Source organism: Podarcis tiliguerta (genome assembly GCF_965153285.1).
Source record: "Podarcis tiliguerta genome assembly, chromosome: 4".
NCBI lineage: Eukaryota > Metazoa > Chordata > Lepidosauria > Squamata > Lacertidae > Podarcis > Podarcis tiliguerta.
The window spans coordinates 91773820-91799961 of NC_139537.1; the positions used below are offsets into that span (position 1 = coordinate 91773820).

The window sequence follows — 26142 nt, forward strand, 5'->3', positions numbered from 1 at the left end:
TTTTTTAATTTGTGCAGTGCTAGGAACAAGGGGAAAGTGGGAGACTTCTCTGAGCATAAAACTCACTAGATAGGGTACTGATATTTCAATACATTTCCACAATAGAAGCAGCCTGGGAAGGAAACTGCTAAACTGAAGCAATAAACTTAACAGCACAGTACGCTTACTCTCATGTAAACCCCACTGTGTACGATATGATTTGCTCTCTATTCTACGCATAAATTTGCAGCTTAACTTTCCAAACCCTTCGTGAGTTTGTCCAATCCATTTTTTTAAAGTCATCTAAGCTAGTAGCCATCGTGACATCTTGTGGCTGTAAATTGTATGACTTAAATATTGTGTGAAGAAGTCCTAGTGCAACTGGCCTCTCCAGATCTAACACTAGTCAGTTTCAGTGGATGATCCTGAGTTCTATTCCCTCTCATAAATTTCTCTTTCTTCATAACGTGCAATTTCCATCTGTTTGTTTGCTACGTAGCCAAATGTATATGAAGGGGAAGCAGCCGAAATGATTCAAGTTGTTATAACATTTCTGGGATGCTTACGACTGTAAATCAAAGACATTAACAGGAAAATGGGATTTTGAAATCTAATAGGGTTTGGAGATTGAGAACTCTATCCAGAGACAGTTAAAAATCCCTGGAGACAAGAGAGCCATGATTTAAGCATGACTGACTTGAGGCCAAAGTATTAAAAATACGAAAAACAAACATACACCTCTTTCCCAGCACAATAATTTCTACCATAGTTTTGTTTGCTGGTGAAACATAGGCAATGAGTGCTCTCTATGATTTTAAACAGTTCTGGAATTTTCCCCATCATGTGCATGTAGCATTCTTAATGTGTTTTGTGCTCTTGAAAAGCCTTTTTTTTAAAAATAATATTTATTAGAAGTTTTATAGTTACAGGAAAAAAAGTATAAGAAGAAAGGCAATAAAAAGTTAACAAACAATACATCAAGAATAGAGGGGGAAAAAACAATACCTCAAAACAACAAGAAAAAACAAAAATATTTAAAAACACGTCCAATTTCCATATCTTTATCTTTCATTTACTTCTTTCCTCGACTTCCTCACGCCTCCCTTTTTTGTATTCTAGTTCAAATTAGCTAATTCAGCAAATCCTTTCCCTCTTTCTCAATTTTTTGTTCTATAATTTATCTTAACACAGTCAAACTTTAAATTTTCCACTTTAGCCCATTAACAATCAGTTTTTGCATAATTCTTAATAACATTTCTGCTAAAACCATATACCGTATTTTTCGCCCTATAGGACGCACTTTTTCCCCTCCAAAAATGAAGGGGAAATGTGTGTGCGTCCTATGGGGCGAATGCAGGCTTCGCGGACCTCTCCGCCAGCAGCGGGAGCGCTCCCGCTGCTGGCAGAGAGTTGCCTGCATGCTGAAGCCTGCGCGCGCTGAGCTCAGCGCGTCCAGGCTTCGCGGACCTCTCCGCTAGCAGCGGGAGCGCTCCCGCTGCTGGCGGAGTGTTGCCTGCATGCTGAAGCCTGCGCGCGCTGAGCTCAGCGCTTCCAGGCTTCGTGGACCTCTCAGCAAGCAGCGGGAGCCAGCACTGGGCTCCCACGGCTTGCAGAGAGCTGCCTGTTTGGGGGCTGGGGTCGGGGGAAGCTCGGGCTTCCCCAACCCCGCGCCTGGGGGGGAAATAATTTTTTTCCTTTATTTCCCCCCAAAAAAACTAGGTGCGCCTTATGGGACGGTGCGTCCTATAGGGCGAAAAATACGGTAACTTCATTCCAGTATTCTTCTAACATTCATTAATTTTGCAATATTTCTGTAAATATACTTTAAATTTTTTCCAATCTTCTTCCATCGACTCTTCTCCCTGGTCTCGGATTCTGCCAGTCATTTCCGCCAATTCCATGTAGTCTATCAGCTTCATCTGCCATTCTTCCCCGGGTGGGTAGATCTTGTGTCTGAAAAGCCTTTTTAAAGGTTCCATTGGCGACTGATCTTTGTTTGCAAGGGAAGACTGTGGGTTGTATCCATCGGAATTGCCCTGTTCGTGCAAGGACTTCTGTGTGCACAATGGGACGGCGGCTCCTTTCTCTGTGTACCCCACACTCTTTTCTGGGGGGGGGGGTGTTTCCCCAAATCCTCCAGGAGAGGAAGCCCCATTACGCAGATGGAAGGGTGTGTGCTAATGGGACAACTTTGTTGGAGACCATGCCATTAGTCAGACCCAGGGCTGGTACAGCATCTGCCTGATATGCCTCATGGTGCCACTGGCCCTGAATAGCCCTGGCTGCTGGCCCATTTTAAGGCATCTTGATTGGGAGTGATCACCAATAGACCCCACCCATCCGTAGGCAAGAGTTTGCTGTGCACACAAACCATTGGCGATATTTAAGTTGGAGTTACAGTGGTACCTTGGGTTAAGTACTTAATTCGTTCCGGATGTCCGTTCTTAACCTGAAACTGTTCTTAAGGTACCACTTTAGCTAATGGGGCCTCCTGCTGCTGCTGCCGTGCAATTTTTGTTCTTATCCTGAAGCAAAGTTCTTAACCTGAAGCACTATTTTTGAGTTAGCGGAGTCTGTAACCCGAAGCGTCTGTAACCTGAAGCGTATGTAACCTGAGGTACCACTGTATATAGCAGCTCCTTTGCAAGATGATTATCTCTTTTACTTAACCTTTATCATCATAGGGCGGGGTGCTCTATGATAATCCAGTTTCAGAAACCTTTTTCTTCTCACATTGTAGATAACACTTTTGGTAGCTTCTGGTCTTTCTGTGCCTGTGTAAATGCCTATTAAATATAGCATCACACTTTCAGAAGATATAGAAGCATGATTAGTCTCATCAATAGGGTAAAGAACAGCTTCTATCTGTGGGCTGTTAGGCAGCTGAATGAAAAGATAACAACAGGGCAACTGACTTTCTGGTTTGGTGGGTGTGCGTCAGTAAACGAGAATTAAGAATAAGAGAGCTGAGTGGGGGCTGCTCATGTAATTTCACTGTATACAAGTTGTACAAGTGACAATAAAGTATTTCAATTTCTAGCATTTGCCTTTTTGCAAATCAAACCTTTTTTTTAGAAAGGGGAGGCTATAAACAGAATAAATTATAAGCTTTCCTTGAGAAAGTTAAAGTGGCGTGTTGTGTAAAGCTATGGTGTGGCGTCTTTCAAGCAGAATTAGTATGTTGCTTGGAGGAATAAATTTAGCCCTCCAGATGTAAGGAATTAAAAGCGGGCAGGTGGCTTCATCAACCAGTTGTGCTGCTAAAGCCATAAAGTTTGGCTACGTGGAAGACGGTTTTGTCTTTTATGTGGTGTGAGGTGGTTCTGCAGATTACACTTGTAAAGGAGAGTTTTTCTAGATGGCTTCTGGAATGGATGAGCTCTTAGTAAATCCCACCCCTTGTCAACTGGCTTCCGGAGGAAAATAGGAAGCAGAAATGTAGATTTCACAGGGATTATCTTTCGTGCCGCACAATGGAAATCTTTTAAGTGTTTCTTATGCTGTGTGGAATATATGCAACTACAAAGATTTTAGCACCATGGTAATTTGGGTGAATGTGTGATCAGTCCCAAGTGGGGGGGACGGACTGTGTGTGAATTGGGCCCTGGTGAGTCTGTCTTTTTAAAATGGCATTAATACGTATAATGAAGAGGAGATCTGGCAGAGGGGGCATAACAAACAATAATTTTAATAACAAGGGGATTATTGGTGACATAGCGGGGCAGCTCCTTGCAATACAAAATTGAAATTGATAGCACACTGACTGGAAGGTGACTCAGACAATTCCTAGTATGGCAGATTAAGGGAGACACTAGGCTATAGGCATCATCTCTCTCGGGAACCACAAGTGGAAAACTTATTGTTCATTTTGTATTGTTCCACTAGAGGCCAGCAAAGACTATTATTGAAGACCAACGTCTTTTGTCAGCTTCTTGTCAGTTGTGTTTTTCTAATGCAGAATGTCCTGTTAAGTTTTGTATCCTGCCTATTTGATTAAAATGCTGCCTAGCCGATAGAAGAGGGCCTTTTGGTGGTTCCCTCATTGCGAGAAGTGAGGTTACAGGGAACCAGGCAGAGGGCCTTCTCGGTAGTGGTGCCCGCCCTGTGGAACGCCCTCCCATTAGATGTGAAGGATATAAGCATCTATCTTGTCTTTAAAAGACATCTGAAGGCAGACCTGTTTAGGGAAGTTTTTAATATTTAATTCTGTATTGTTTTTAACACTCGATTGGGAGCCGCCCAGAGTGGCTGGGGAAACTCAGCCAGATGGGCAGGGTATAAATAATAAATTATTATTATTATTACAAGCCTTTCTGCTTTAAATAGGCCATAGTATTTCTCTCAAGACATTGTGTTTCCTAGTTATTATATATTTACAGTTATCTATTTAACAGTTATCATTATTTTACAATTATTATTTATTTTAGTAATAGTTCTGATATGTTTGCAGGACGGTTATGCAACAATGAACATTCATCCTGATGTGTTTGCGGAGTGTTTACACATCTTGACGCATTTCCCTGTCACTTTCCAAACCACAAAAAAATCATAAAAAAAGAAAAAATAGTACAGGATAGCTCAGTTGGTTAGAGCATGGTGGTGATAGCACCGAGGTTGCAGGCTCAATCCCCCTATGGGACAGCTGCATATTTCTGCATTGCAGGGGGTGGACTAGATGATCCTCAGGGTCCCTTCCAATTCTATAATTCTCTGATTTGTTGCATTAGGGTGAAAGAGCCCTTTGCACAAACCTCAAGTCATGCGAAGTCAAAACCAGATGGTGCCACCAGATGGCACCAGAGAGCAAAAAAAATCTTTGCAATTTTTACATAGCATTTTAAAAATTTTGTTATGACGATTCAATTTCTGACTTATTTATAGCTGGTTTTTCCTTTTATGTAGACCCCCTCCAGATTAGTGCTGGGAAGGAGAGAGGCAAGAGGGGAACCAACCAGAACTGCTACCCAGTTGCCCACTCGCTCCTCCTCGGCCTAACAGCTGCTTTGGTGCCAGCCATGGCATGTGATGATGGGGTTGGAGAGCTTTGCAGCTCCACCCCTGATGGGTTGCTCGTTTGATTGCATTTATATCCCACCTTTTTCTTTGGTGTACATTTAATCCCCGTAACAACCATGTGAGGTAGGTTAGACTGAGAGGCAGTGACTGGCCCAAGGGCACCCAGTTTCAGGAGTTCGGCCTACACTCGAGTAGGACCCTGGCAGAGACACATGCCCGACTGGCATGTTCTATCCCTCCTGGTCGATCATTCAGGAACTTCAAAAGCTTTCTTCAGCCCGAACATCACAGCGACTGATGCCAACCGACACCGGCACACTTAGGCATCCGCTGTCGGAATCTCTGCTCGACCGAGCTGATAAAGCTCATCCTCCTCCGGCCGAGTCCTCCGGAATTGCCTCTGACATGATTGATGACCCAAGCCTCTGATAAGGCTCCAGGCACATCCCCCATTCAGCAGAGAATCAAAGCAGCACGCGGAAGTGATGAGATTGATGGCTACATGCCTGTGCTTTATTTTCTAAGCTGCGCAGACAGAAAAAATTACATCCTCTCTCTGTGAGAGCAGAGAGCAACTGAAAAACAAAGGAACAGGAAACCAGTAACATCACATCCATCTCCTGTCTTCCGTAAGACTTCCAACAGCCTGGAAGGTCTCTGGAATGTAAACAGAGTCTTGTGACTCTAAGCAGCTGCACAGTGGCAAACAGAAACTAACATCCACAGAGTCTTCGCAGCTTGCGTAACAGACCTCAGCAACGCAGCATTTTGGCTAATCTACTTTATTTACATATAAGCACACATGGAGCACTGCAACATGGCTCCCTCTCTCTCTAGCATCAGACAGCAAAGAGCAAAAGAGCAAAGAATGATAGTCCCACTTCACAGAACACAGTAACACAAACATCCTGTCTCCGTCACTTCCCACTCTATGGAGTCAAAACATATACTGTCATGCGATAGGCAAAAATCCCATGACTGCAATCATGGAGCAGGAATTCTAACACCCAGTGAGGGGGGGGGGATTTGAACCCTGGTCTTCCAGGTCCTAGTCTGACACTCCAACCACTTCACCACAACATTGGAGTGCCAAACACACGAGCAACCCATAAGCGGGGTAAACATACATGAGAGAACCTGGCATTAAGGTGCAGTCCTGTGCACACTTACCTGGGACTAAGCTCCATTGAATACAGTGTGACTTACCTCTAAGTAAATGTACATAGAATGGCATTGTGTGGGTGTCGGGTTTGGGTTTAGGTAGATATGAAGCCCTGATTCTCAAAGCAGTTTAAGAACAGAGAGGGGAAGGAAACCACACACAAATCCTAAGTTTTGAATTTGTTGTTGTTTCTTTTGAATTATTTGTTTTGTGTGTGAGAGGTTTTTAAAAATCTGCTTTCAGAAATTGATGAAACGACTTCTAATGTGCCTGCTGGTGTTTTATGGATTTATTTTTTTTAAAAAAAAAATGTTGCACTGTGGGTTATAAGATTGGTTAGCTATGAAAAACTGATAAATTACGTGACACCAACCTTAGGAATATGCAGGCTAGAAATGCAAGCTGATGAAGCTCAGTATGACAAATTGTTAAACCCAACACATGTCGCTGTGTTTTTGGCTTAAAAAAGCAAATAGATTCATAAAGCAGAAATGAGATGCACACGCAAATAATTTTTAAAAGCAGTTTGACCACTTCCATCTCATCTATTTTATACTGTTGTTAAACTGCTAATTAAGCTGTACTAAATGATTTTTTTTTATTACCTACATTAGCTTGCTATAGGGAGGTCACTGCAGTATATTTTTTATAGCCACAAGTTCTGCTGGCATCATTATTTTTATGGCTAGAAAGCTTAAGTTGACAAACTTTTGATGGATATTCCCTATCCTGGTGGTGATTTCTTAGTATGACATTTTCTGTAAAAGGGTAAATTTCCTGAGAGAGACAGGAGGCCACTAAAAAGCCTACAGACCCATAAGCGATGTAAATATTAGACCATTTATATTGCACAGTGACCATGCAGACAAGTAGTGGATGATGCAAACTGGATGTCACTGATGTGCTGGGATGTAGGAGCAAATTTTTTTGTAGCACAATCTTATGTCCAATTGGAAGTAAATCCCTTCAGTGGGGTTTAAAAGGTAAAGGGACCCCTGACCATTAGGTCCAGTCATGACCGACTCTGGGGTTGCGTGCTCATCTCGCTCTATAGGCCGAGGGAGCTGGCATTTGTCCGCAGAAAACTTCCAGGTCATGTGGCCAGCATGACTAAGCCGCTTCTGGTGAACCAAAGCAGCACATGGAAACGCCGTTTACCTTCCCGCCAGAGCGGTACCTATTTATCTACTTGCACTTTGACGTGCTTTCAAACTGCTAGGTTGGCAGGAGCTGGGACCGAGCAACGGGAGCTCACCCCGTCGCGGGGATTCGAACCGCCGACCTTCTGATCGGCAAGTCCTAGGCTCTGTGGTTTAACCCACAGCGCCACCTGCGTCCCTTTCGGTGGGGTTTACTTCCAGGTAAATGTGCATAGGACTGTAACTTCAGTGCGTATGGTCTGAAAAGCTGGTGTTCCCCAGTTCTCTTGTCCCATATAATGGCTTGTTAATACATCAGTATGTCCGGGTTTTTCTGGATTCTTGTTACCCCACTTGCCCATGCTTTTCAACCCTAAGGTTACCAGATTTTTTTCAATGAATCCGGGGACACTTTAATTAATTAATTGCTACATGTTCGGGACGTTGATGCTGCAGCGATGGCGGTGGCCGAGGGGTGGCCGCTGCCTTGACCTCAACCGTCACTTTCCCCCTTCCTCTGAGGCTTCTATCTCCTCTCTCCATGAGCCTGGGCAGCCACTGAGTTGTTGGTTCTTCGGTGGTGGTGGTGGTGGGGAAGTGGTGCGTGGTGGGTCATGCATGGAAGGCGGAGAAGGAGGGCTGAGAGCGGTGGCAAGGCTCAGGCAGCGTGATGCCTTCCTTCTCATCGGAGCAGCCCGAATCCCATTCCTACTTGCCTGCAAGCAGGAGGGGGTGGCGATCCCTCAGCTGGGAAGGGAGGCTTCCTGTTGCCTAACAGAGAGATCCCTGCCCCCTCCTGCTTGCACGCAAGTAGGAGTTGGGAGGCTGCTCCAATAGGCAGCATGAAGCCTCCCTTCACAGCTTAGTTGCTGGGGTCAGGGAAGGTGGAGGCAGCCCGGAAGCTGCATCTTAGAGCCCCTGCACTAATTTCCCAGGGATATTAAATGAAATCTGGGGACATTCCGGGGACGGAATTTGTCCGGGGACTTATTCGCAAATCCGGGGACTGTCCCCAGGAAACAGGGACATCTGGTAACCCTAAGCTAGGCATGTGATTGATCCTCTAAAGCAGTGCTTCTCAAACTTGGGTCCCCAGCTGTTTTTGGACTACGACTCCCATCAACCCTGACCGCTGGACCTGCCAGCTAGGGATGATGGGATTTGTAGTCCAACCCAAGTTTGAGAAACACTGCTCTTCAAGAGAAGGATGGGAAACTTCTGTCTTTCCAGATGTTGTTGGATTCCAGTTCCATCAGCACCAGCCAGCATTTCCCCCTGCAATATCTACAGGTTAATACACACCTTAACTTGTTGAAAGACAACTCCCCAAACCCCTAACCATTTGACTGGGGCGGATGGGAGTTGGAGCCCGATAGCAACTGAAGGGCACCAGGTTTCCTATGAAGATATTACAGCTGTTGTTGGAATGAAACTCAGGAACGTGGCACACTTTGCCTGTTACCATTTGCCTGACCTCGTCCCCTCCTGTTTCCCAGCCTCAATACCACTTTTGTGTGTACCTTTCTCTTTTTGTTCCTTTGGACTCACAGATTTCACTAGCGTGGGACGTAAGGAGGATGTATGGCCTTGTTTGCTTTCTTGTTAGCGCTCAAGTGTTTCCGTAATCATGATAAATATATTTTCATAAATCAAAAGGCTAAAGACGCCTTTTAAGAGTGCGTGTTCCAAACGTGGGGGAACTTAATCATCGTTTTATTATTTGTTCAAGTGTCAGATACACCAGGAACGGTTCGGAGACAAAAGTAAACAGGCCCTAAATGACTGAAGAACTGCATGTCAGAAAATAGCAATGACAGTAGCTGAAGGCTTAAAAAAACCCTTTTAATTGGTTTGGGATTGCTTGTTCCCGTTCATCAGCTAACTCTGGGTGACAGGGACAGCCCTGGGCCTTTTTGCACCTGGAGTACAATGGCACTTATCCCACCCACCATCCCTCTCTTTCTCTCAATCTCTCTGTCTTTCCTTTCTGCCTTTTCCTTTCTTGTGTTAAATGATGCACAGAGAAGGAGGTTGGAGAAATGAAAATTGTTTCCCCTCTGGAATCTGCTGTCCAAAGGGAACGCGTCATGATGTTTCATCAAAAGGTCAGACCTCCTCAGTGATAGGTGGTGACTATAAAGAACATTTGGCTTGTTTAGAAATTAGATTTGTATTCATAACATGAGGCAATGCATATTGAAATTTCAATATGTTACACACATTTTCTTTTAAAATAAATAACATTTTTCTCCTCTAATATCCTGGAGTTATTCTCTCTCCCTCCCTCAACCCCAAATTCAGTAGTCTGACCTTCTGTATAAAACATGCCTTTTGCCTTGTTTTATGCACATAATTTATTTCTAACACTACAGTATTCTCCCAACAGCTTATTTAGCCATTATAGTGAAATAGTCTGTGGGAGGGATGTGTGCTTTGCTACGTTGGGCTATTTGGTTGGATTAGCTGCTGGGATTCAGGCTGACACATTACTAGCAAATTTCCATGTCTTTGGAGGTGAAAGGAGCCCTTTTATTCTGTATTTCCCCTGCACGCTTGTGGCCTTTTATTTCACATTCTTTCTATAATTGTGTGAGGCAGTGTGTATTTTCTAAACAAAGCTTTTGTTCAACTCTGCACATCAGTTGTTTTGGCTGAACCAACTTGGTTCAGATGGTGAGTAAAATCTTGGGATCAAGGACATTAAATATTGGGATGTTGTTATACGTTCAAAGCAACTCTTGGCCCCATATTACAAAACACAATAAAATCTAAATCCTACAACTGATGGCCTCTAGAGATTATAGACCTCCAAAAATAAAAGCTAGCAATGATAGAATTTGGAGTTCAACTACATCTGCAGGTTCTTCATCTTTTTGTTTAGGGGGTAATATCCAGACTTAGTCATGTTTACTAAAGACCCATTGAAAACAGTAAGTTTTAAGTTAGTCCCCAAGAATTTCCCCAAAGGAATTCAGTGACATCATTTTGCTTTGTGCATGGCAGATGATGGGTTGTAGAATTCCTCCGTTCAGGGCAGTCTTTAGCAGATGCGGTGCTGGGGTGCAAATATCCGCTCAGCGCCCCCAAATTACGACAGATAGTGGAGGGCGCGAAGCTGCGCACTGCCAGCCATGGGATGTGTGTGTGTGCACAACTCTCCACCATGCCGCTGCGGGAGAGAGATTCCTGCAGAGGCTTGGGAGGGAAGCTGCACGCCCGCCAGCCATGTGGTTGACGGGGTGCAGCTGATGAGCGTGCAGGGAAAGGGGAGGCCGCTGGCAAAGCCATGCAGCTCCCCCACTCACTGGGACGCCCCTGAGAGGCCAGCGCCCTGGCACAACAAACCACTAAGCCCTATGGGAAAGACGCCTCTCCCTCCGTTTCAGGTGTAACTGTTCTTTGTCTTTCTGTGTTAATTTTTGCAGCTTCAGTCTAATCCTAGCGATAAGGAAGACACAGAAGCCCGCACCCAGCTGATGAAGTCTGATGAGATGCAGCGCCTACATTCGGAAGCGCAGTCAGCATATCTCACGGGGGATTATTACACCGTGATCGGTCTCTTGGATGAAATTCTGAACGTAAGTCTCAGAGGGGAAACGGCTGCCAAGAAATAATTGTGGGCTCTGCAGGTGGCAGATGAGCAGCTCCTCTTAACAAACTCTACCTTGATATAACTCATAAGTCTTCAGATCAGTTCAGCTTGAGGTCATAGTGAGCATCTGGCTAAGTGCCTGAATGGCTGAAATTTCACCACTGATTACTGCCTCAACAAATAAATTAGGTTGATTATTTATTTTTTAGAATTTATATACTGTCCTATACCCATAGGTCTCAGGGCAGTTGACAGAAAAGATCAACATAAAAACCACAATATATATAATCAAAATAAGAACAACAACCCAATAACATGCCCCCCCCTCGAAAAAGAGCCACATTTTTAAAAGGCATAGGATGTCAATCAGTTCAACCAAAACTAATAAAAATTTCAGATCCTATTTTAAGGCTTCCCATAGGTATCTTGGTTGACCACTGAAGAACAGGATGCTAGACTAGATGGACCACTGGCCTGATCCAGCAGCGTTTTCTTATCTTCTGAAAGTGGTCTCTCTCCTGAAATGTTCACATCCACTTCTACAACAGGAAATAAACCTTGAGGTAACCTCAAGGTTAGATCACTGCAATGCGTTGTACGTAGGGCTGCTCTGGTTCGCCAGAAGCGGCTTAGTCATGCTGGCCACGTGACCCGGATGCTGTACGCTGGCTCTCTCGGCCAATAAAGCGAGATGAGCGCCGCAACCCCAGAGTCATTCGCGACTGGACTTAATGGTCAGGGTCCCTTTACCTAAAAACATTGTTTTTAATAGGTCTTGCTCTGTGTGCTGTCTACTGTTGTTGTTGTTCATTATTAATTAACTGAACCCTATAGGGGACGCGGGTGGTGCTGTGGGTTACACCACAGAGCCTAGGACTTGCCGATCAGAAGGTCAGAGGTTTGAATCCCCGTGACGGGGTGAGCTCCCGTTGCTCGGTCCCTGCCCCTGCCAACCTAGCAATTCGAAAGGACGTCAAAGTGCAAGTAGATAAATAGGTATACGCTCCAGTGGGAAGGTAAACGGCATTTCCGTGCGCTGCTCTGGTTCGCCAGAAGCGGCTTAGTCATGCTGGTCACATGACCCGGAAGCTGTACGCTGGCTCCCTCGGCCAATAAAGCGAGATGAGCGCCACAACCCCAGAGTCAGCCACGACTGGACCTAACAGTCAGGGGTCCCTTTACCTTTACCTATACCTGTAGATCTCAGGGCAGCTCACAACATAAAATCACAATGTAAAAAACTCAAAATGCATAATAAAAACATAAACAAAGGAAACCCAATAATCTCATACTGTGTATAGAAATGGATCTTTGCCTCACCATAGAGGCGGCATCAAAGTACATTTATTGTCCTTTTTGTAAAAAAAATGCAACAACAAACGTTTTGGTCCAAAGTCTCGCTTTCATTTTTGGTTTCTCAAGGTTTGTGTTTGGGCTGCAGAGATGCGGGAGCTTCGAGCTGAATGTTACATCAAGGAGGGAGAGCCTGGGAAGGCCCTTAGTGATTTAAAAGCTGCTGCCAAATTGAAGAGCGATAACACCGAAGCATTTTATAAGATCAGCACTATATACTATCAGCTGGGAGACCACGAAATGTCTTTGAGGTAAGGTTACTATTATTACCTGTAAGGGCAAAAATAAAAAAAGTCTCCTCAGAAGTAATTGGGTGTCTCCCCCCCCCCCCAAAAATCTGCACAGGTTGGAAATATGCTTTGAATATATGGCCCCAATCCTGACTTACCCTCACAAGTTTACTATATTCAGTTATCAGAACTGCCAATCAGATTAAGAAGCTAATCGTAAGCCAGCTAGCCAATAAATCTCCAGGAGAAGACATGGTCCCAATGGAGATTTATAAGATAAGACCTGATTTCTGGTCACCCATTTTTGCAAAACTGTTTTCATACATTAACAGCTCAGGTCTCATACCAGAAGGGTGGAAGCTGAGTATACCGTATTTTTCGCTCTATAAGACGCACCAGACCACAAAACGCACCTAGTTTTTGAAGGAGGAAAACAAGAAAAAAAATATTCTGAATCTCAGAAGCCAGAACAGCAAGAGGGATCGCTGCGCAGTGAAAGCAGCAATCCCTCTTGCTGTTCTGGCTTCTGGGATAGCTGTGCAGCCTGCATTCGCTCCATAAGACGCACACACATTTCCCCTTACTTTTTAGGAGGGAAAAAGTGAGTCTTATAGAGCAAAAAATACAGTAATTGCCCCAATATATAAAAAAGGGTGATAAGAAAAACCCTGCCAATTATAGACCCATTAGTTTGTTAGATGTAGCCTCTAAACTATATGCTAGGCTCCTTCTTGGGAGACTGGAAGAATGGGCAGATACAAATAAGGTGATATCTGAAGTCCAGGCAGGTTTCCAAAGAGGAAAATCCACATTGGACCAGTGCTTTGTGATGAACTTTCTGCTATGTAAATACATCCATAATTTGAAGCAAAAATTATATGTCGTTTTACCGATCTAAAGTCACCTTTCGATACGGTCCCAAGACTTGCATTGTGGCAAAAATTAGAAAAGACAAATATAGACCCCCGTCTGTTATTTCTTATCAAAACACTATATACTGACACATCAATACAAGTAAAGGTGGATCTGACTGGCCATCTCACCACTAGAATTAAGGCCATTACTGGAGTCAAACAGGGATACATTTTGGCACCTTTCCCGTTTAATTTTTATATTAATGACATGGTTCAAGAACTGGAGGGCCTACAGTTTGCCCCTGTCACAATTCTCGACCAAAAACTCTCAGTCTTAATGTATGCTGATGACCTAGTACTTGTATCTAGAACCCAGGTGGGCCTGAGACGGCTGCTTGCAAAATTAAGTTCATATTGCACCAGGAATGCTTTATCTATAAACTACGATAAGACACAGGTCATTGTATTTGGGGAGCACCCTAAAAAGCATGTTTGGCACCTGGGTGAACACATCATAAACCAAATTAATACATTTAAATATCTGGCATTGATTTATTCAGAAACAGCATCTTGGAATACATCTATCCAATATTAAATTGCAAGCCTTTAAATCAGCAAAAGCTATTTTGAAATTCGCTGCTTGTAAAGGTGGAAATCTGGTTAACCCAGCTCTATCTGAAATATGCTTTGCCTTGGCAGAAACAAAATCTCTGCTTGCCAAGGTATCGTAGGAGCTTGGAAGACATATGTTGGGGAGAAATAGCTCAGAGAAACATTTATTCCTCCCAAGCCTATGGCTTCCTCATTGAAAATCCCCCAGCAACACCCTCCCTTGAATCTTATTTTGGGTTTGGGGATTGGGGTGGTAGAGAAAGAAGGGTTCAAAATGCTTAAGTGGGGCCTGGGGAAAATTGGGTGGGCTGTGGCAGGAAGAGTTTTCTCGCAGGTTTTCCCCTTTGGCCTTCACATCTCGAGGGAGAAGGTTGGAGGAGGAAGAGTAAAGCACCTTTGTCCGCTCCTCTGCAAATTTTCTTCCAAAAATGCTTCCTCAATCTACCAAATTTAACTTGGAGGGTTCAGAACCCCACCTGTTCCTTATGATGCCCATCTGCAATTCCTAGTCCTCAGCTGGTACCTGAGCCTCTGCTTTTAGGCAAGTTGCCTTCTAAAACCAAAATATCACTCTCTCTCTGGAGATCTTTCAGAGGCATCACATCCCACGCCAGAAAGCTAAATTAAACACTTTACCCACAAGGGCTTTTGGGAACCTCAGAAACGGTCTCTCGTATCCCTGCCCACTTTTAGAACCTCAGGAAACTGTGGGATGGCAATCCAGTGCAAATAAAGCAGAGACAGAAAATGATTAAAATGAGTTCTTCCCAGAATGTAAATTCCAGGGTTGCCTGACTGACTAAATTTGTTAGCTCCAGAGTAGCTTTTAGCTTGAAAAGAACCCTATAGTATCCTCAGTGGGAGGAAACAGATTGTGTCCCACCCCTCTTTTTACATATATACCACAGGCCTTTGAGAAAACCCTTAATATCCCAATTTTTCAGGAGAGAAAATGAATCTGAGTAAGTGCGGCCTGTGAAGGGGCGCACACAAAGTGAGTTTAGGAGCAAGATTTGAATCCAGGTCTTTAAAATCTAGCATGCTGTCCACAGAATAAAACTGACTCGTCGCCTCCTTCTCTTTCCCCCTATAAAAAGTGAAGTGCGTGAATGCCTGAAACTTGACCAAGACCATAAGGACTGCTTTTCTCACTACAAGAAAGTAAAGAAACTCAATAAGCAGATTTTGTCTGCAGAAGAACTCATCCAAGAAGGAAGGTAAGGTACTAATTTTTAGGTGCTCTGTAAGGCTAGGCGCCACTTTTTGGACCACACATAGCCAGCTGAGAAAGCAATGGGTTTATTCTGGGAAACACTTTCAGACAGAAACTCAGGCCTGTGATTCTTATCATAGTTGGTCGGTACTAGGAGATTTTGCTTTTCTAGCTGGGTGGGAACCTAACTAGGCCAAATCCCAAATAAAATGCATCCATGCCATTGACTTTTGTTATACAACAAATGCGAATGGCATGAGTTGTATTTATTGGGGATTTTTTCTGCGCTGCCTTCTAATTTCTGGTTTCTTTTTTTCTATTTTATTATATGTATATTAGACTCACAACGGTCTGCCATCCAGATTACTAACCTCACCTAGACTGGCCCAGATTGGCACCTGAGGTGGAAAATCTCTCAAGCCCCTTTTCCCTTCCCTTGCAGAAAAAAAATGCAATGAGGATACATTAAATAATTAAGCGCTACCCTTTAATGGCACCCCAGATTTGCTGCCTGAGGTGCCTGCCTTGCTCTGCTTCATGGTATGTTCAGTAAGACTACAGTGCCTGGTGTACCCAAAACATTCACCAGGCCCATCTTCCATTGGTTTGTTGTTCCAGTTTCTACCTTTCCTGCCATGTTATCTTTGTCTGAATTTCAGAGGGGTCTTTGTTTCTGTTCTAGCTATTGGCTCCCCCATCATACTGATCCGGTTGTGATTAGGCCCATTGCTGGGATCCCCACCGCAGCCCTGAACAATGGCTGAAGTATTGCTCTCTGCATGTTTGATGGTCATTATGCAGCCTTTCAGAGGGCTCATAAGAGGGCCAGCACTAAACATTTCACAGATATTGATTGGAGATGTGTGGTGGGTTTTCTGTGGCCACATAAACACACACACACGGCTTCTGGTGCCAAGAAGTGGGTAAGCCCGCAACTCGCAGTGCTGCAGAAATGACAAAGGGGGGGGGAGCAAAAGCTTCATTATCACTCCAGTTGCTGATAAATACAAAAAAATGGGGAATCGATTGGCTTTGTGAGTAATTAGAGAGGCTTACCACATGGCCTCTGTGGAAAGCTTTACGTAGTTATTCATCTCCCCAGTAAATTAAAGTGTCAGGGCTGTTAGTTTTAGCGCTAAATGCCATCTCTTATTTAAAACGGCATTTTAATGTCTCAGCGTTTAAATGTGGAGATCACAGCATATTTGCAATTAAAATGCTGCAGCTGCCCATAAATAAATCTTCGTCAGATTGTTAGCTCTTGGGGGAAACAAGATCAAACCAAAGCTTTGGAAGACAGGAAATGTGCTGCGCACAGAATGTGCTCCAAATGCCACAGTGCTCTGTAACCCACGCGTAGCAAAGGTAAATGAATGCCAAACCTTGGGGGAGTCAAGGCCTGGTTGCAGGGCTGTGCCAGTTTAGTGCTACGCAAATAGACCTGGGCAGTCTTTCCTGCCTTTTACTCCACCGTGGCTGAAAGCCCCCAGCCCCCAGTTTAAACTAACCACCGTTGGTCGTCTGCTGTAAATAGGTACCAAGATGCCATTGGTAAATATGAGACTGTGATGAAAACCGAGCCCGAAGTTCCCGTTTACACCACTCGAGCCAAAGAGAGAATCTGCCACTGCTTCTCAAAGGTAAATGTTTAGTTTCATCTTTTTTGTTGCTGTTGTCGGAAATGAATGCGACCACTGACCTGGTTGGTCCCTCTTCCCTTTTCAGAACCAGCAGTCGGCCGACGCCATCAAGCTCTGCACAGAAGTTTTGCAGCTGGAACCAGATAATGTAAATGCTCTCAAAGACAGGGCTGAAGCATATTTGCTGGAAGAGCAATATGAGGAAGGTAAACATTCAAGGACAGCGGCAGCATAGGGCTGTCTAGCTGTTCCCTTTGCCACCGTGCAAAATCAGTCCCGTTGGAAAACGGATTAAGAGTGACTGGTGTGCATTTATTCACATTCTTAATTTTGAACAGTCAAGTCGCTGTAGTAGTGTGCTCAGTGCATTATTTGTAGGCTAACTATTCCTCTCTAAACTTTGCAGCAGAAGCCAACTCTGAACAGTGTGGATACTCTGGGGTTTGCGCTGCTACTGCTGCTGTTCATGAAGTTACCTTTGTCTGATACAGTGGTACCTCGTAAGACGAATGCCTCGGAAGACGAAAAACTCGCAAGACGAAAGAGTTTTTCGTTTTCTGAGTTGCTTCGCAAGACGGATTTCCCTATGGGCTTGCTTCGCAAGACGAAACGTCCTGCGCCTTTTTTTTAAAACCACCAATGCATTCCTATGGGAAACCGTCAATACACAGCGGTGCTTCGCAAGACGAAAAAACTCACAGAACGAATTAATTTCATCTTGCGAGGCACCACTGTAAAGTATGCAAGGTAGCAAGCCTTGTTGTCAAGCCTGCCTCCCCCTTTCTGCCCCCAGAGTGCTTTGCAACTAATTTTCCTGCTTAAAAAAAGCGCACAGAGTGTCAATATATATATATAAATTGTTAAAAAAAAGAAAAAGGCAGCCCATTTGAGGCAGGTGAGGCAGTCAACTCCACCATTTTTCTTGTTGCTGATTGGTATTTACGTCCAACGCAGCAGTGAGGGGGAAGGGAGAAAATAAAACTCTAGGAAGCCTTGTTTTAAAGTATGTTTGAGTGCTCTTGCCGTCCTATCTGTTTAACAATGCTTGAGAACATTGGCAAAGTGCTAAATCTACACATTGTAGACGGGAGCTTTATGTCTTCATCAAGTAAGCTTCACCAATGGAGACTTGAGGATTTTATCATCAAGATCATGGCAGGGGCTATAAGGTTTCTTATTCTAACCCTGGGTTGTATCTTTCCTTACACGCAACCACTAAGAGAGCCATGCTCTGCCCGACTGGTACAATACAAACCCTTGAGTTTGTTTGGAGGTTCTAGCAGGGGAGTGGTCAGTTGCAAAGGTGATTCAGACATTTAAGCTGGCACATTCTACCTGAGAACCCCCTGATATTCTATCATATGCAACAAATAAGTTCTAGGAAATGTGACCGTGGTTTATTGTATTTGCAGTGCCTGATGTTTTTATGGTTATTGTTGTTTTTCTTTTTGTTCCCTTTGTGAATGATGCCATGGCCTTTGGCTAGTGCAATAAAGTTGATGATGATTATAAATATGATGATGATATGAACCCTAAATCAGTCACTTTATTTTGCTTAAGTGGGTTTGGCGGCACTTCATGCTTTCTCCCTTTTTATCCTGAGAATGTTTCTCTGAGGTGGATTCAGGGTAAGAGATAGCAACTGTCCCAAGATAACTTGATGGGTTTCATTACAAAATGAAGATTTGAACCCAGTCCATCACTTTTATCTTGTTACATGACACCGGCTTTCCCTTTGCCAGTATGTAACCTGCATTCAAGTATCTTCACTCCATTAGCCATGGTGTGTTGTAGTTGCCCACGGCAATGAACGAAAAAGGCAAACTTTCAGCAGGCATTCTTTCATTCATTGTGAGATTTTATAATACGTGCTTTAAAGGGATGGATGAGGTTGTCCGGCATTTAACATTACCAGAGCAATAAAGCTGCAAGATGGGGGAGGAAATCTCAGGAGCTTCACTTTCCAACTCTGACGTAGCCGTAGAGTGTTGACGATGGGCCTGAATAGCAGTTTCCTGCTGCTTTTCTAAGTGAACGGCCAAAGTGTTAAGAAATGACAGTGGCAGGCAGAGAACTCTAGTGGCAAATCGCAGTAGGCTGGCTTAGTGAGAATGAAAAAGAGTAATCAGATTTGCGCTTTGTTGGTGGATGGATGTTTTAAATCGCTGGGGCATCAGAACTACTTTTTCCCCTTTTGTTCTTCTTCGAAAGGGAATTGCGTGCAGCCACTGAGTGTCTTAAGTGATATAAATTGGTCACCGTCTCCTGCCGGCTTGCCCAGAAACAGCAGAAAGATAAATGTAATGCCTACTGAGAGAGAACAGCTGCTGGAAGATAATCTGATGCAAATGCTTTGTCTTACTTAGAAAAACTAGAAGTCTTGAGATCCACAATGAGACTTTCCGAGATTAAAAAAGGAGACACCGAAAAGGAAAAGGCTCATTATTTAGGAAATGCAAAACTGTGAAGGACACTAAAACGAAAGCTGAAGCGTTCCATTTAGTAGTGAATGACATTCATATTTTTACAAAAACACACCTTCTGTAGTGTCCGCACAATGGTTTTGTGTGTGGATTGCTCCAGTGATTGACTCAAAGTGGTGATGGTTTCTAATATGGTTTTAACTTCCCCATCTTGTTCCAACGCTTGGATTTCTGAAGATCCATTGGTAGGAAGGACTGAGGGGTTTTTATAAGAGAATGAATGGGAGATATTGGAAGAGAAGGACAATTAATGCAGAGCAGGTGGAGCAGAGAGCTAAGTGAGGAAAAGATCATATTTCCGTGCAATTGGCATTGCTACTTCTGTATTTTCAGCTTTTATAGAACAGTACCAACCAGATGATAAAATCTCAGTTTAATAATCTGAGATAGGCATGAGGTTTAGGCACCTGTATGCAGCCGCTTTGCCACGCCTTTCACACAAATGAACAAGCTAAAGGTAAAGGCCATTAGGTCCAGTCATGACCGACTCTGGGGTTGCGGCACTCATCTCGCTTTACTGGCCGAGGGAGCCGGCGTACAGCTTCCGGCTCATGTGGCCAGCATGACTAAGCCGCTTCTGGCGAACCAGAGCAGCACACGGAAACGCTGTTTACCTTCCCGCCGGAGCGGTACCTATTTATCTACTTGCACTGGTGTGCTGTCGAACTGCTAGATTGGCAGGAGCAGGGACCAAGCAACGGGAGCTCACTCCGTCGCGGGGATTCAAACCGCCAACCTTCTGATTGGCCAGTCCTAGGCTCTGTGGTTTAACCCACAGCACCACCCGCTAGGAACCTGCAATTATCCAGAGCTACTCATTGCATCCAAACTGAGAAACGATGGTTAATGGCTTCCAAACAACAAAAATATGAAGCTGCGGTTCAAAGCTGGTATCCTAGCACAAATATAATGAGGAGCCATGACCACTCCTTTTCCTAAGGTGCAAATAACTAGACAACACGCGGCATATTGGTTTTGGGATCAAATAAGGCCACAACTTTCTTGGTTACAGATGTGAAGGTTTGGCCACAGGCATTGAGATAAGCAACTGCGTATGTCACTCCTGCCCATCCAGGAGTGAAGCCAGCGGGACAGGTGGCGACGCCCTATGACCTACATCAAATTGGGGCATCCCCCTAGTGGTCCCCATTGGAGGAGTGGTATGGCCCTAGGCTCCGTCTGAGCATCGGACAGGATCCACTCCTCCCGGATCCTTTTAACAGGATAACCTTACCCAACGGAAGGGCAGGCAGAGGTTACAACCTCCCCTCCAACCAAGACTAGGCTTACTCAATGCCTGTACGCCTTACAGAGTTGTGACAATTGCTATGAGGTAGGTGAAAACCCACATGGTGGAGCCAGTTTGCCAGATGCGAAAAAATCTTGCCCGGCCCCTAAATCCAGCATCTGACATTGTCCAAAGCAAGGTCGTACCATCGGCAAAAAATCTGAGGAAGGGTGGATGGGAGAACCACTGGAGTGAGTGAGAAAGAGAGAGGGTGAAAGGCCCTGTAGGCTGGGCATTTATCCTTGCCCTTAGCGCAGTGCCAAGTGCCGCTAGTGGTCAGTTGGCATTGCGCCCAAGGGAACGCCCCCTAAATTCCTCCCCCGATTGGCCAATTCAGCGGCCGGATGATGATCCAGCCTGCAATAGGCTGGTTCACAGGGGAGGCCCAGGGCCAGCCCGCAAAGCTGCCCGCCTGAGGAGGGAAAACAGATTTATTTAAATTTTTTGCTGCTTGTGCGAAGGGAAGAGTGTTATTTTGGCTTATTTAGCTGAGACTCGATTTTCCGAACAAAACCAGTGAATAAGTTAAAATGTGAAATTGAGCCCTCTCTGCTGAAGATTAATTGTTGCAAGATCATTAAGTGTATGCGTGTCCTTGTTTATTATGTGTAGCTATTCAAGACTATGAAACTGCTAAGGACCACAGTGACAGTGACCAACAGATTTTGGAAGGCTTAGAGAAAGCCCAGCGGCTACTCAAGCAATCTCAGAAGAGAGATTACTACAAAATTTTAGGAGTAAAAAGGTGAGTACTTGATAGTCTATAAGTTTATACATATTACTTCTTGCCCATTGTATCTTGCCTTTTCTCCAGGTCCTCATAACATCACACACCCCTTTTACAAGTCTTTCATGTGCTCAAAGCTGTCCTGTGAACATCCTTGCTATGCATGGATTTGAGTCTGTTGGCATATTACATGTGGCATTTATAGTACTATAGTTCCTGAAGGGAGCAGAACATCCTTTGAGGATGGAGTCGTTGGGTTGTATTCAACATAGCACTAATGCAAGCATTTGCGCAGTCAAAGGATTTATCCTTGCACAATGGAGCATTCTCTGCCTCTCCTCCCACTGCTTGCTGCCCAAATCTGTTGTGGGGTTTTCTCCAGCCCTCTGGAGCAGATTTAGGGATGGCGATGAACCAGAGGAGCAGGAGAAGAGGGATCCCATTGCAGTAACACTAATCCTTGTGCTAGTGCAAGAATTTGGTTGAGTACCACCCATTGTTCTCTATATCTCACTCGTTATAAACCAGTTAGGCAATATAATGGAGCACAGTTCTTGCAAGGAGACAGCAGGAAAAGCACCACTGCAACATTCCAAAAGTGACTGTAGAACAAGGATTGTGGTTTATCTTTGAGTGGTTTCAGGCATGATGCAATGCATTGGAAATGAAAAGAACAAGTAACTCCCATTTCCCTTTCTTCATGTTTCTTTATAACTGTCCAGACTGTACTGTTTCACCAGGAGTGAGTGTCCCATGCAGGGCTCACCTCCCTATGTGGGTAGAACAAACATTTCCAGGTGGCACTTCAGAAAGAAACATCAGTCCCATGCACTGCCACTCCCAGTCTGTCTTGTGTACTCCCTTATATATGTTCAGAGCCCCGCGTGAGAGTCTCTTCATAGGCGAGTGGGAAATACAGTCACTGGCTTCATTTACTTGCCATCGTCTCAGTCTCAAGCATGGACCTCTTGTCACTTAGCTCGTTCTGTAGATTTAGATGGTGCCTCAATGCTCCTGTAATCTAGCCCCCTGCCGATACAAGAAATCCACTACTACAGCATCCCTGATGGGGGCGAAAGGGCTGTAGCTCCATGGCAGAGCATCCCAGATCCATTCTCCAGCATCTCCAGATACAACTGGGGGAGACATCCTCTCTGAAACCCTGGAGAGCAGCTGCGTTGACAGCAATAAACTAGATGGACCTGTAGTCTGACTGAGTATAAAGCAGCTTCCTGGGACCATAGAACACTGGCCCTAAAGGATCTTCACCCAGCACAGTTCAAAGTGCTGGTGCTGAGCTTTAAAGCCCTAAACAGCTTTGGCTCTGTATATCTGAAGGAGCGTCTCCATCCCCATCATTCAGCCCGGACACCGAGGTCCAGCTCCGATGGTCGTTTGGTGGTTCCCTCACTGTGAGAGTGAGTTACAGGGAACCAGGCAGATGGCCTTCTCAGTAGTGATGCCTGCCCTGTTGTATGATCTTTTGTAGACATCTGAAGGCAGCCCTGTGTCAGGATGCTTTTAATGTGTGGTGTTCTGTTGTGTTGTTGTGTTTCTGTATAATATGTTGGAAGCCACCCAGGGCGGCTGGGGCAACGCAGTAAGATTGGTGAGGTACAAGAAACTTCCTTTTATTATTCCTGTGTTCATCCAGTTCATCCATATTCTGTGTGAGTCTGTTCCACTGTCACAGCCCATGAGGAAGTCCTCCTGAATGTTTAATCCTAAAACTGTGTACTTTCCCCTGTTGCTAGACAATCTTTTATGCAGACCAAAATGAATGGTTATTTCTTTATTCCAAATAAAACTTTCTTTCTCTCCCCTCCCCCCGCCCACAACAATACTTTAGAGACTTCTTCAACCTCCTAAGGAAAGTACAGTTTTTTATTTGTTTGGCCAGAAGCCATAACAAAACTAAAATATCAATACAAAATATAATCCAAAAGAACCAACAACACGCACGTACTGGAGAGAACCGTGATTAGATAAGCTCTGGCCTCCAAAGGGGTACACTGCGTCCTAAAGCAATGTTAATTTTGAGCGGAGAGCAAATTCATTTGAACAGGCAGCACCAAAAAGCCTCATTAGCTAAAGGCCGGATGAAGTATTAAGCAAAGAACAAAGCCAGTGTTACAGAAAAGCAAATAGCCGTGGAAGGAAAAAAAGAATGATATAAAAGACCAAGGGCTGAACCAACTTGGAAAGTGAGGGAGGCGATTGCTCAGAAGTGTCTTCTAGAAATACCAGTCTCCCATGTGCAAACTCATGTCTTTAAAAGGGTACAGATTTAAGAGCATAGCAACAAGAGTTGGGCAGAAAGGCTTTCTCCCACCTCACCCGACTTCTTTGGTGCAGAGAGTTGCCCTTCGCTCTCTGCCTGTCCTCAGCTGACCACATTTCACTTTTAGCAAAAGCTTCTGTGTGGGGTCCCCAGTCTGAATTATGCTTTCTCCCCTGTGCAGTTTGCTGCAAACAGCACCCCTCGAGGAAGCAAATTGCAGCTGGAAGCAGGGAGGGACTTTGACAAGAAGCTGGTTTTGACAAGAAGCAGTTGTCGCTCTGCACAACCGCTTTTCCTTCAGATGAAAAGTAACCAGATTATGGCACACTTTTATGAAAGGAGGTTTAACGAAAGGAGGAGCTTGGCCTTTAGAATGGGAACAAGGTTGCATTAGCAAAAATAAAATGTTGCAGCGGATTTGTAGGCGCTTCTTACATTGTTGTCGCTCTACTGCAGGGGTGGGAACATTTTTGTCTCTGCAGGCCAGACTTTTGTCAGGAACTTGTTGTTGTTGTTTAGTCGTTCAGTTGTGTCCGACTCTTCGTGACCCCATGGACCAGAGCACGCCAGGCACTCCTGTCTTCCACTGCCACCCGCAGTTTGGTCAGATTCATGTTTGTAGCTTCGAGAACACTGTCTATCCATCTCGTCCTCTGTCGTCCCCTTCTCCTTGTGCCCTCCATCTTTCCCAACATCAGGGTCTTTTCCAGTGAGTCTTCTCTTCTCATGAGGTGGACAAAGTATTGGAGCCTCAGCTTCAGGATCTGTCCTTCCAGTGAGCACTCAGGGCTGATTTCCTTAAGAATGGATGCGATTGATCTTCTTGCAGTCCATGGGACTCTCAAGAGTCTCCTCCAGCACCATAATTCAAAAACGTCAATTCTTCGGCGATCAGCCTTCTTGTCAGGAACTAGCCTAATGGGTTTCCCACCTGTCAGTCGCACGACATCATAAAGACATCAGGTGGTTGTTGGGGCTTCAAAGCACAGCCAGGCATCTGATCGTGCAGCCAATCAAACAGGCTTCAGCTCTAGTGCCCATCAGCAATTTTATGTTTTGTTTTTGTTTTTCCAGACATCTTTATTGAAAGTAAAAAAAGTACATGATAATGTGTGCACTAAACATGATAAGACGTAAATAAAAGAAACAGCCCCCGTGTAGAAGGGGAAATAAAGGGAGGAGAACCCCAAACTGTATACTGTACTTTACAAAGTTGTTATTGTAATTCACCAGATCTTAACCTATTACAGTATTTGTAAGAATGGATTCCATAAATCATTGAATTTGTCCATGGCAAGTCTGCATTCAAATGCAAGTTGTATAAGTTTGTATACGTCTTCAATCCAATCATAGAAGGGAGCCGCGTTTTTATTTCTCCAATTCATCAGTATCAGTCTTTTTGCTGTGGCAAGGGCACAGAGAGTCCACTTGAATTGTCCTTTTGTAAGGTTCCATGTGCTGGGTATATAATTCAAAAAGGGGATCTTGCTCTGTAAATGTAAGGTTGTTCCGTACAGTTCTGTTGATAGTTTCAGTTACCTTCTGCCAAAAACCTTTCAATATAGCAATTTTTATGTTGTGGACCACCCTGAGAACCATGGGTATAGGTCAGTATACAAATATATCATCATCGTCAGATGACGATGGGCGTAAAGCCAAAGTCTGCTTGCCCTTGCCAGTGAACAGTTGGAAGCACCATTTAAGCCTCCTGATGGTACATCTCTACATCTCTTCTTGCCCGTCTCCAGGTGTGGGGCAGGTGGACATGGATGGGGGGAAGCCATGCCGGCCAAGTTTGGTCTGTAGGCTAGAGGCTCCCCACCTGCAGCTCTAGGGTGAAGGACGTGGTCAGGCTGCCCCTCTGTGTCTACAGTGACTAATATCCAGAAGCTCCTTGGCTTTCTGGCTCCTGCTTTTCAGCCTCATCATGAAGGGACAAGCACATTCTTGGATGCCTGGTTAATGTTTATGGCAACCGATGTCAGAAACAAGCAGACTTAGATTAACGTTGCTCAAAATTCAAAGTAAGTGTTCCACGTGGCCCCAAATCCAAAGAACACTGGTAGCGTTCAAAAGGTAATGACTTTGTAGAAGTTATCAGAAAGTTTTGGGCTGCGATGCCCTCTCGGCAGATGCTGACTGATGAAAATGCCCTGAAGAAATACTTTGGGTTTGTTTGAAATAGACTATGTCTATAGATTGAGCACAGTTGGGTGTTACCCTTATTTCCCACTCCCCATATATCCCTTTTTTTCTAGTGCAGGTCTCACGTTTGTTTTTTCTCTACTGTGCATAACCAGAGAAACTGTCTCTTAAAGAAAAATCACAAAAGAATTCATGCTAGGGTTATTAGCATTCTTGAGTCCTATTGAAGTATTCAAGTAACATGCAAAGGGGTGGAAAATCGTAGAGGCATGAGAGGCACTTGCACTGCCTAGGTCTGAAGGGGGCTTCTAAGTGCATTCAGATGGATGCATTTAAGATACCTCTGAACGATCAGCTACCCTGATAATAACAGAAGGTGCTTGATCCTGCAGAGGCATCCAATCCTGTTTAGCTGAATGCACTTAGAA

General features: G+C 44.4%; 1 protein-coding gene across 2 annotated transcripts in view; it reads left to right on the forward strand.

Annotated features, from left to right (window-relative positions):
- Window positions 1-26142, forward strand: part of DNAJC3 (DnaJ heat shock protein family (Hsp40) member C3) — a 45774-nt gene that overhangs the window by 16407 nt on the left and 3225 nt on the right. For both annotated transcript variants that reach the window (XM_083435845.1, XM_083435844.1), the window contains exons 5-10: window positions 10722-10874; window positions 12311-12492; window positions 15035-15154; window positions 16685-16790; window positions 16876-16996; window positions 21174-21306. In XM_083435845.1, coding sequence (XP_083291971.1) covers window positions 10722-10874; window positions 12311-12492; window positions 15035-15154; window positions 16685-16790; window positions 16876-16996; window positions 21174-21306 — 815 coding nt within the window. The remainder of the gene's footprint in view (window positions 1-10721; window positions 10875-12310; window positions 12493-15034; window positions 15155-16684; window positions 16791-16875; window positions 16997-21173; window positions 21307-26142) is intronic.